General features: G+C 43.3%; 1 protein-coding gene across 1 annotated transcript in view; it reads right to left on the bottom strand.

Moving 5' to 3' along the window:
- The window catches only part of LOC112076357 (immunoglobulin superfamily DCC subclass member 3-like), a gene marked incomplete at its 3' end in the record, with an annotated part of 23,112 nt that extends 11,308 nt beyond the window's left edge, over positions 1 to 11,804 (bottom strand). The window contains 4 exon segments of the mRNA XM_024143162.2: positions 1,916 to 2,074; positions 10,646 to 10,783; positions 11,101 to 11,231; positions 11,631 to 11,804. Coding sequence (XP_023998930.1) covers positions 1,916 to 2,074; positions 10,646 to 10,783; positions 11,101 to 11,231; positions 11,631 to 11,773 — 571 coding nt within the window.
- Between the last annotated feature and the right edge of the window lie 628 nt (positions 11,805 to 12,432).

Raw genomic sequence — 12,432 nt, 5'->3', positions numbered from 1 at the left:
GATGGAAAAATAACTAGACCTGGAAAGGGAGGGTTTTTTACAGGAAGATAGTTTAGATAGAGGATGATAAATAACTAGAACTGGAAAGGAGGGTTTGTTTACAGGAAGATGTTTAGATAGAGGATGATAAATAACTAGAACTGGAAAGGGGAGGGTTTGTTTACAGGAAGATAGTTTAGATAGAGGATGATAAATAACTAGACCTGGAAAGGGGAGGGTTTGTTTACAGGAAGATAGTTTAGATAGAGGATGATAAATAACTAGACCTGGAAAGGGAGGGTTGTTTTACAGGAAGATAGTTTAGATAGAGGATGATAAATAACTAGAACTGGAAAGGGGAGGGTTTGTTTACAGGAAGATAGTTTAGATAGAGGATGATAAATAACTAGACTGGAAAGGGGAGGGTTTGTTTACAGGAAGATAGTTTGATAGAGGGATGAAAATAACTAGACCTGGAAAGGGGAGGGTTTGTTTACAGGAAGATAGTTTAGATAGAGGATGATAAATAACTAGACCTGGAAAGGGGAGGTTTGTTTACAGGAAGATAGTTTAGATAGAGGATGCTAATAACTAGAACTGAAAGGGGAGGGTTTTTTACAGGAAGATAGTTTAGATAGAGGATGCGAAAAACTAGACCTGTAAAGGGAGGGTTTGTTTACAGGAAGATAGTTTAGATAGAGGATGATAAATAACTAGACCTGGAAAGGGGAGGGTTTGTTTACAGGAAGATAGTTTAGATAGAGGATGCTAAATAACTAGAACTAAAGGGGAGGGTGTTTACAGGAAGATAGTTTAGATAGAGGATGATAAATAACTAGACCTGTAAAGGGGAGGGTTTGTTTACAGGAAGATAGTTTAGATAAGAGATGCTAAATAACTAGACCTGTAAAGGGGAGGGTTTGTTTACAGGAAGATAGTTTAGATAGAGGATGCTAAATAACTAGACCTGTAAAGGGGAGGGTTTGTTTACAGGAAGATAGTTTAGATAGAGGATGCTAAATAACTAGAACTGGAAAGGGGAGGGTTTGTTTACAGGAAGATAGTTTAGATAGAGGATGCTAAATAACTAGAACTGTAAAGGGGAGGGTTTGTTTACAGGAAGATAGTTTAGATAGAGGATGATAATAACTAGACCTGAAAGGGAGAGGTTTGTTTACAGGAAGATAGTTTAGATAGAGGATGCTAAATAACTAGAACTGTAAAGGGGAGGGTTTGTTTACAGGAAGATAGTTTAGATAGAGGATGTAAATAACTAGACTGTAAAGGGGAGGGTTTGTTTACAGGAAGATAGTTTAGATAGAGGATGCTAAATAACTAGACCTGAAAGGGGAGGGTTTGTTTACAGGAAGATAGTTTAGATAGAGGATGCTAAATAACTAGACTGTAAAGGGGAGGGTTGTTTACAGGAAGATAGTTTAGATAGAGGATGATAAATAACTAGACTGGAAAGGGGAGGGTTTGTGTTACAGGAAATAGTTTAGATAGAGGATATAAATAACTAGACTGTAAAGGGGAGGGTTTGTTTACAGGAAGATAGTTTAGATAGAGGATGCTAAATAACTAGACCTGTAGGGAGGGTTTGTTTACAGGAAGATAGTTTAGATAGAGGATGATAAATAACTAGACCTGTAAAGGGAGGGTTTTTTTACAGGAAGATAGTTTAGATAGAGGAGCTAAATAACTAGACCTGTAAAGGGGAGGGTTTGTTTACAGGAAGATAGTTAGATAGAGGATGATAAATAACTAGAACTGAAAGGGAGGGTTTGTTTACAGGAGATAGTTAGATAGAGGATGATAAATAACTAGAACTGTAAAGGGGAGGGTTTGTTTACAGGAGATAGTTTAGATAGAGGATGCTAAAGACACATACTGTACACACACCCTATACTGAGTGGGTGTGTAACTAAAGGCTCACCTTGGACCACCAGACGTCCTTGAGCGGTTCTGCGTACACGGGTCCCTGGTTTGTTGGCAGCGCAGACGTAGATGCCAGAGTGCTGCACCCCAACATCTGTGATCATCAGGTTCCCTGTACCCAGCACCTGGATGCCCTCCACACCAATCGGACGGCCATCTGAGGAGAGAGGAGAGAGTAGAGGAGTGGAAGAAAGGAAGGGAGGGGAGGAGAGTAGGGAATAGGACAGGAGATTAAATTAGGGAAGGGATAGAGATAGAAAGAGAGAAGAGGAGGAGAGGAGTGAGATAGCAAATTAGCTGAGTTAGCTTAGAATATAAAAAAATATACACTTTAAATATACTAAAAAAGGCTATAAAAATACCAAGGGAGATAAATGATTGATTAAACATACTATAATGTACACAAAAGATTAAACGCTGGAGAAGAGGAGATGCTAGAGGTGACTGTATAGTTCCCTTAAAGAAAAGCACCTTTAGTAAATCCGCTTTCTCTGTGAGAGCTTCCCATGTCTGGAATACACTGCCATCAGACACACATAACTGCACCACCTATCACACTTTCACAAAAAACATGAAGGCATGGCTAAAGGTCAATCAGATTTGTGAACATAATCCCTAGGTGTGTATTGCCGCTTTCCATGTTGTCTGTAGCTTGTGAGGTGTGGAAACACTTTGTTGCTTTTATGGATTTTGTCTTGTTCATGTTGCTATGTCTGTATGCTACTTCTTGCTTGTTCTATGTTGCTCTGCGTGTGCTCACTGCTCAATGATTGTCTATATTGTAATTGTTTTTAATAACCTGCCCAGGGACTGCGGTTGAAAATTAGCCGGCTGGCTAAAAAATTAGCCGGCACTTTTACTGAAACTGTCACGATCGTGTGGAGGAGAGACGGACCAAAACGCAGCATGAGGAAAATAAGCCATCTTCTTTTAATTAAACGAACGAAGATGAACATGAAACGAAAACACTATTACAAACAAAACAACAAATGATCGTGAAGCTAAATAACGCAAGTGCCCAGACAAGCAACAAACGTTAAACAAGACAACTACCCACAAAAGCCTACTGCCTATGGCTACCTTAAATATGGCTCCCAATCAGAGACAAATGAATGACAGCTGTCTCTGATTGAGACCCAATCTAGGCAGCCATAGACATAACTAGACAACCTAACAATACTCTATCCCATACACATACAACACCCATAGACTAAACAAAACACACACAACATACAATGCCCACCCCAACTCACGCCCTGACCAACTAAACATAATCAAAATAACATAAAAATAGGTCAGGAACGTGACAGAAACGTTGATTAATGTGCACTGTCCCTGTAAAAATAAAATTAACTCAACTCACTCAATTTTAGTTTGCCCCATACCGCTGCAAAACACATTTCACAGTAAATATCAGAGCAGTTCTCACAAGTGTGACAGAGCACGTCTTGTGAGAATCACCATATTCAGTAGAAAGGTGGCAAACGAGGCGAGTGTATTGGGTGAGGGCCAAGGCCACGCCGACACAGTCAGTGACGCAGAAGAACTATGTTGCCATGACTCCATTGTGTGTTAGTGTGTGTAATTGTATGTGTGTGTGAGGGGGTCTGTTTTACATCCCCAGCCCCATCCTCCCCACCCCGCTCTGACAGGCTAGTGACACACACACGTACATGCACAAGCACACACACCAGTTTGATCTCACGGTTTTACAAAGCCCTCTACTGCCTTAGGCACACCATGCTTTAAACTGGGGAAATGCCCTCTGAGCAGGCAGAGCTACACGGATAAGCTAGGCTGCCACTCCCCTCTGTCCCTCCATCAAATACCCTGTCCTGCTCTCCATCTCTTCCTATTWCAATGGCSTTATAKTGGGGMTAGGACCAACAAAGACATGGCACAGCRGAAGATATTTCAGTCCCTCTRTATKTTTGTAACATCTGCGTCCTGTGTGTCCKGGCTTAMAGTGTTAAAAGGCTGTGCGGGGGACATGGCCGCTATGCTAAAAGCCTGCAGAGAAAGCAGACTGGRCATCCTCCTCTCCTCACATCMTCAAACAGACAGCTAGCAGACAGCTAGCCAGCCAGCCAGAGACTGGMGCCATATGGCCTGMCCCAGGCCTTTTATAGGAGGGCAACACACGTCTCCTCTGTGAGCACTGTGTGCATCTGAGCAGAACCACAACAAGGAAAGGGAGGGTCATTTGGAAACAKTCCACAAACCTGGACCTCGACAAGACAATGCACTGGGGGCTGAAGAGAAACACGAGAATGGAAAAAGGTGYACAGTACAMCCAGAGTTCACGAGAATGCCTTCAAACTAAAATATACAAACCTRYGCCCTRTCCGTGTTCGTGTAGCTGCAYCAAACAGCACCAYCAGTGGGCTGTAGGCTACAGGATTTTCAGTAGAACATAGGAACCTATTATTCAGACGTATTTACAATCCAATTGAAACAGCCTGGTCAGCTAAGTCAGCCAGTGGAGWTTCTTARTGACTGTAGTAGAAGCTATGGCTAGTACAGTATAACTTAAACATGCTCCATGGTASTATTAAGTGCAAGCCTCAGGCTCTCAYCCTGKCCCTCCCACTCCCAGRCCCAGTCCAGTGTCARAACTAAAGGGACTCAGCTAGGAYTGGRTAAACAACTGTGAACCATATAATGGCCGTTATTACCCCTCTACAATAAGCCTAACTCAAGTCGGGCTAGCTGCTGAGTGAACTGTAAAATCAACAGTTGGACACAGTTTACAGTTCCTCCATGGCTACTTCTTATCTCTCCCGACACACTCTCTCTCACAGAAATTTGATCTCTCTCTCGCTTTCTATCTGTTGTGTGTGTGTGTGTGTGTGTGTGTGTGTGTGTGTGTGGTGTTGTGGTGTGTGTGTGTGTGTGTGTTGTGTGTGTGTTGTGTGTGTGTGTGTGTGTGTGTGTGGTGTGTGTGCTGTCTGAATGGATGCAACTATTCTTATGTCAGTCTGTAATGTAGTTAGTGTCAAAGCAGGCAAAAAGTAGCCCAGAGAGCACGCAGTGCTGATGAATGAAAAGCTCCAAACAAACTCTGGCATTAAGGAATGACTGATGTGAATCTATTAAATTAATTATGCAGCTTATCCCCAGGCCCTCACTCCCTGTAATCTAATACACTGAAATCCAGAGGCGTCATGCCCACAAGGAGACGTGCCCCCTCAGATTTTTCCTGTTTTTACATTTTTCAGATGTTAAATTAATAACTTAGTTTTTAAGCCCCCGCTTTATCATCATTATTTATAAAAAATATCTGTCAGCAGTATTTTGCAGAGGGGACATACTGACTATCACCCCCCATTCTTCCCAGATGCACCACAGAGCAAAGATATGCTACGTCAGCGGAGCAGAGAGTGTCGAGTGACACACACAGTGTATGATTTGATATTAACTGCCGGTGATGGGCAGGACTGGCAGGAGGAATTAGTAAATGAATTTGATCAAGCTATGTAGCCTATTGATTCCTTTTTGATTAATAAATAAAACAATTTTTTTATTTCTCTGTAATACTAGTCACCTAGCAATTTTATGAAGTTGGCTTTAGCTAGCCCAGATAGGTTCCCAATCTCCCAACCTCATAATTAGCTACCGAGCCATTTCAGGCTATAACTCAAGATAGAGTAGCTTGTATAACTATCTCTGCTGGCATGCCTGCAGGCAAGGTTGCTAGACTTTAGACAATACTAAAATAGCTTTCATTCTTGGGTTATTGTACTATATACCGGTGTGGCAGTTGTAGTAAACTTCTAAGGCATAAAAGTTCTTAAAGCTGCAATATGTAACTTTTAGGGCAACCTGACCAAATTCACATAGAAATGTGAGTAATAGATCTGTAATTTTCATCGAAAGCAAGTCTAAGAAGCGGTTGATCTGTTCTATGTGCGCTATTTCTATGCTTCCTGTTCTTAATAACCTCTTATGGATCCCTTCACGGATGACAACATCCAGTGAAATGGCAGCGCGCCAAATTCAAACTACAGGAATATCAATATTCAACATTCTCGAAAATATATGTGTAATACATCAAAATAAAGCTTAACTTCTTGTTAATCCAGCCGCTGTGTCAGATTTCAAAAAGGCTTTACGGCGAAAGCAGACCATGCGATTATCTGAGGACAGCGCCCCGCATACAAACACATGAAAATCATATTTCAACCAGACAGGTGCGCCACAAAAGTCAGAAATAGCGATATAATTAATGCCTTACCTTTGAAGATCTTCTTCTGTTGGCACTCCAAAATGTCCCAGAAACATCACAAATTGTCCTTTTGTTCGATAATGTCCTTCTTTATGTCCCAAAAATGTCAATTTATTTGGCACGTTTGATTCAGAAATACACCGGTTTCAACTCGCCCAACATGCCTACAAAGTATCTAATAAGTTACCTGTAAACTTGGTCCAAACATTTCAAACAACGTTCCTAATCCAACCTCAGGTACCCTAAAACGTAAATAATCGATACAATTTAAGACGGAATAAACTGTTTCTAATACCGGATAAAAACAACGCACCAAAACAGTGGAGTCCACCTGGAGTGACACTTACAATGATTAGCACTACTTCTTCATTTCTCAAAAGAAAAACATCAACCAATCTCTAAAGACTGTTGACATCTAGTGGAAGCCATAGTAACTGCAACCAGGTTCCTCATAAATAGGGCTTCCCATAGAAAACAATTGGAAAACACAATGACCTCAAAAAAAAATTCCCTGGATGGATTGTGCTCGGGGTTTCGCCTGCCAAATCAGTTCTGTTATACTCACAGACATTATTCTAACCGTTTTAGAAACTTCAGAGTGTTTTCTATCCATGCACATCCTATTCTATATATGCACATCCTAGCTTCTGGGCCTGAGTAGCAGGCAGTTTACTTTGGGCACGCTTTTCATCCGGATGTCAAAATACTGCCCCCTAGCCTTAGGAAGTTTTAAGTTCCGTTTTTGGGTCTTTTATTTTACTATTGTACACCAACTTCAAATAGCTGAAAATACAAAAATATATTTCACAGCGGGTTATATTGTACAATGATTCTCTACACTATGCATTACTTGTTTTGTCACAAACTGAAATTGGGTGAACTATTTGAATTTAAAAAAAAAAATCTTTTTTTATTTTACCCCTTTTTTCCCCCCAATTTCGTGGTATCCAATTGGTAATAGTTACAGTCTTGTCTCATCGCTGCAACTCCCATGCGTCCTCCGCAACACAACCCAACCAAGCCGCCCTTCTTCTTGACACAATGCCCATCCAACCCGGAAGCCAACCGCACCAATGTGTCGGAGGAAACACCGTACACCTGGCGACCTGGTCAGCGTGCACTGCGCCCGGCCCGCCACAGGAGTCGCTAGTGCGCGATGAGACAAGGATATCCCTGCTGGCCAAACCCTCCCTAAACCGGACGACGCTGGGCCAATTGTGCGCCGCCCCATGGGCCTCCCGGTCGCGGCCGGCTGCGACAGAGCCTGGACTCGAACCCAGAATCTCTGGTGGCACAGCTAGCCTTAGAACACTGCGCCACCCGGGAGGCCCTTATTTGAATTTTAGCAACCAGGAAATGGCAGAGCAATTTCTGCATATTGCACCTTTAAAGAATCAATGTACATCATTAATTAAAATTACAATTGAAAAGCTAAAGAGGTATGCTGAGATAACCTATGCAGAAAATCATACATAGAGATGGCGCCTACAGACACGGCAGCTCTGCTTCTAGCTCCAAAGCAATGTTGCAGTATTTAGATTTGTTTGTGTGTAATTTCTTACATTATTAGCCCAGAAAAATGTTTGTGTTATTACATACAGCCGGAAATAACTTTTGGATATCAGAGTGGCGGTAACTCACCAGCATTACGACCAGGAATACGACTTTCCAGAACTGGACCCTTCATTCTCACCTCCTGAATTGAATTGAACTTATCCCAGAGGCTGCTCCAATACGCCGCCGGTGGAGAGAGGTATTCAGAGTGGACTTCTAGTCCGACTCAGGAGGCGTGCATGCCATCCACCGCTTCTGAGTATATTACTCGCTAATGTTCAGTCTGTGGACTATAAAGTAGACGAGCTCAGGGCGAGGATCTCCTTCCAGCTAGACATCAGGGACAGTAACATACTCTGTTTCACGGAATCATGGCTCTCTCCGGTTATACTGTCCCCGTTCTTAAAGGTGCCCTGTGCAACTGGGTCCTGGACTTCCTGACGGGCCGACCCCAGGTGATGAAGGTAAGATACAACACCTCCACTTTGCTGATCCTCAACACAGGGGCCCCACAAGGGCGCATGCTCAGCCCCCTCCTGTACTCCTTGTTCACCCATGACTGCATGGCCACGCACGCCTCCAACTCAATCATCATGTTTGCAGACGACACAACAGTAGTAAGCCTGACTACCAACAATAACAAGACAGCCTACAGGGAGGAGGTGAGGGCCCTGGCGGAGTGGTGCAAGGAAAATAACAAAATGAAGGAGCTGATCGTGGACATCAGGAAACAGCAGAGGGAGCACACCCCTATCCACATCAACAGTAGAGAAGGTAAAACGCTTTAAGTTAGTCGGCGTACACATCACTGACAATCTGAAATGGTCCACCCTCACAGACAGTGTGGCGAAGAAGGCGCAATAGCGCCTTTTCAACCTCAGGAGGCTGAAGAAATTTGGCTTGGCCCCTAAGACCCTCACAAACTTTTATAGATGTACAATTGAGAGCAACCTGTCGGGCTGTATCACTGCCTGGTATGACAACTGCACCGCCAGCAACCGCAGGGCTCTCCAGAGGGTGAGCCCAGGGGCACACTGCCTGCCTTCCAGGACACATACAGCACCCGATGTCACAGGAAGGCCAAAAAGACCATTAAGGACATCAACCACCCAAGCCACGGACTGTTCACCCCGCTATCATCCAGAAGGTGAGATCAGTACAGGTGCATCAAAGCTGGGACTGAGAGACTGAAAAACAGCTTCTATCTCAAGGCCATCAGACTGTTAAATAGCCATCACTAGCTGGCCACCACTCGGTTACTCAACCCCACACCTTAGAGGCTGCTGCCCTATGTACATAGACATGGAATCACTGGTCACTTTAATAATGGAACACTAGTCATTTTAATAAAGTTTACATACTGCTTTACTAATTTCATATGTATATACTGGATTCTACTGTATTTTAATCAATGCCACTCTGACATTGCTTGTCCTAATATTTATATATTTCTTAACTCAATTCATTAATTTGAGATTTTTGTGTATTATTGTGAACTGCTAGATATTACTGCCCTGTTGGAGCTAGGAACACAAGCATTTCGCTACACCCACAATAACATCTGCTAAATATGTGTATTTGACCAATACAATTTGATTTGATATATTTTTTTACATAAAATTAGGCAATAATTATTATGGGTCTATATTGCAGGAAAAAGCTGTTTCAGGTGTTTGAAAAATGCAAAATTCTCAAACTACACCACCTCCTCCATCTTCACATACTTTGTGCCCCCCTCTAAAATAATGGCTGCATGATGCCCCTGTTGAAATCCCATCCTGTCAGCATTTAATTACAGCAACATCGTGCAAGGCAATATCCACAATCTGATTATGGCTTCTCTCTGGTTGGGGAGGGGCTGCAATTTACATTTTGAACAGCAAATCAGATTGGATAATAGCTTTGAAAAACAAATATCAGATTGCAAAATTTGTAGCGGCAGAGTTTGAGTGATAGCCAAGAGGAACGTATGAAGTGGGGGGGACTGAATCCTGCATGGGCTAAACACCTCTAAGCAATTATGGTGGATCTCCCACCGTGTGTCACTTACTCACTTTAGAGGTTCATCTCGACCAGGAGAGTGAAGAATACATTCATCAAAAAATAAGACTGTGTTTCGCTCCCCAAAGACTCATATAGGCTGCAATCCCCTACTTCATTTGTACATAAGATGAATGTTCCATTAGACGTTACGTAAAAGAACATACGACACGTATGTACACAATGCAGAGACGAGCTAACCCAGACACACATACATACATGCACACTTCCGCAAACACACAAACATCAATGCACATGCACTTCCACACAACTGCACGTGCGTACAAAAACACACACAAATACACACTGGACAGCAGTAGCCTACTTAATCACTGTGCTGTACCACATTAGAAGCAGTCACTGAACACAGCTTTTTTCCTCCATTCATTTATATCAAGGTCAGCAAGATAATGTCTGGTAAATAGGCTTTCAACATTCCAAATCATTTGGAACCATCTGGGAAACAATGTGATCCGTGCACGCTGTGAAGGCAGCATACCATGACCAATTTCACACACAAAGCCGCTGTATCTTAATGTGTCAAAATGTCCCGTTTTACAGAATGTCCTCTTCAATCCCTGTATTTTGCCTGTGTGCTTTATATAAATGTATATATAATTCAGCTATACTACTATGGTGACATGGTTTTATGTCAGCTGCAGTAGTGATGTACTTCAAGTCGGGTTTCGGATGATTGCAAACTAGACAAGCAATCTAGCACGGCACCTTATGGAAGATAGAAGGGTTCTATAGCACTTAAGGCCTGAGAGGCAGGGGGGTTGAGAGGCCTGAGAGGCAGGGGGGTTGAGAGGCCTGAGAGGCAGGGGGGTTGAGAGGCCTGAAAGGCAGGCACCCTGAAGGCTGCAGCTTTGATTTGATGTACAAGAGAAAGCGGGGTTTTGGTCTTACCAAGCCTGCTCCATGACACGATGGGGCGGGGATATCCTGTGGCAACACATTCCAAGATGGCCGTCTGGTGAACGGTGAGAGTGAGGTTTTCAGGACCCACGAGGATCATGGGCTCTTTGTAAACAGAAGACTGGGAGACTGGGGGGAAGAGGGGGGGGGGAGTGACGCAAGCGTAAGTGTGCGAGAGCTTTATGGATTGCAACATTTAATTGGATTTCACCGTTGCGCATCATCTCCAGCGCGAGCATCTTGGCGGTAAGGCTGTGTGAGATGATGCATGGCCACATATTTGTGCGGTGGGTGGGTATCCAGGGAAGGTGTGTATGTGTGTATATATATATATATATATATATATATATATATATATATATATATATATATATGTATGTATGTATGTATGTATGTATGTATGTATGTATGTATGTATGTATGTATGTATGTATGAGTATTGAGACCTGAGACGGTGAGGCGAGCCCCGGCACTGTGCTTTACTCCTGCACTGTTGTGGGCCACACAGCAGAACACACCACCATCCTCCTGACGCAGACCTGTGATCTGCAGGACACCAGTGGGGAGCAGGGTATACCTGCCAGAGAGAAGGAATTGGAGGAGGGTGGGAGAGCGAGAGGGTGGGGGAGGGGGGGCAGAGGGAGAAAATGAAAGAGAGAGAGGGAGGGGTAGAAGAGAGAGATAGAGGGAGAGAAAAAGAAAGAGAATCAAGGGAGTAGATCATTGTTTGCTTGATTAAGTGTGTTAACACATGCAACGTAAACTCAATTTCAAACAGCTAGAGAGACACAAGGGACATTGGTGGTGTTGATCTGAGCTGAGTGAGGTTTGGCTGGGTAACAGGTAAGTGAAGGTTGTGAAGCTGCTGCAGTGAATTTGTTAACAGCCAGAGTTCTATGTGCAGGTACAGTAGACCTACAGTAGTTGGTAGGCACAGCTGAGGTGATTAACACAGAGGAACCCTACTTTACTGTACCTCTCATCCTTAGTGTCCACAGAGCGGCCATCTTTCTCCCAGCTGATGGCAGGCTCAGGCAGGCCGTGAATCTGGCACTGGAACCGCCCCATGCCCGCCTCCTCCGCACGCACTGACCGCGGCTGGACATGGAACTCCGCCATCGCTGGAGAGAAAGGGGAGATGCAGTGGTCAATTCAATGTTTGAAAACCTACGCAACATTTTTTTTCCCCAGAGCGTCTTTCGTATAGGCCTACAGTAAATATTACTGCCATGTACAGTACCATTGGTACTAATGTCCTAAACTCAGTGGCACACCAACCCAGTTAATTAACCAATTACCAGGGAGGTATTACCTACAGTTTATTACTCTTTTTATACCCATTCCCGCACTGGAAGGCAATTAACTTGCTGGCAAAAAAATGTTTTTCAAAAAAAAAAAAAAATGTCTCCATCTTTCAGTGGAATGAGTCATAATCCAGTGGCTTTATCTAAAGCAACACTGGACGGCTCTTAACCTTGAGCAGACACATTGCAATAATATGAACCAAATGAGCAGCCGAGACTGCAGTCTGACCAGGGCAGGGAGCTGCCATGTAATTAGGCAATTACCTGTGTTACCCTAGTGATCATTACCTCTAGTTCTAGGGGAAAGCCTGTGCTTGGATAATCTGGCACCCATCAGTGACAATGAGTAAATGAAAGGTTCCTAGTTAGCCGTGACACTGAGTAAATGAGAAGCTCCTAGATAGCTTCGGTTCATATGCTATGCTATGCTAACAAACACAGCTGGGCTCAGAGACAGAGACCTCTGACAACAGC

This window comes from Salvelinus sp. IW2-2015, unplaced genomic scaffold (assembly GCF_002910315.2).
Source record: "Salvelinus sp. IW2-2015 unplaced genomic scaffold, ASM291031v2 Un_scaffold3701, whole genome shotgun sequence".
Taxonomy (NCBI): domain Eukaryota; kingdom Metazoa; phylum Chordata; class Actinopteri; order Salmoniformes; family Salmonidae; genus Salvelinus; species Salvelinus sp. IW2-2015.
Note: the sequence above shows the minus strand (reverse complement) of the source record. Positions and strands in the feature narration are given on the sequence as shown.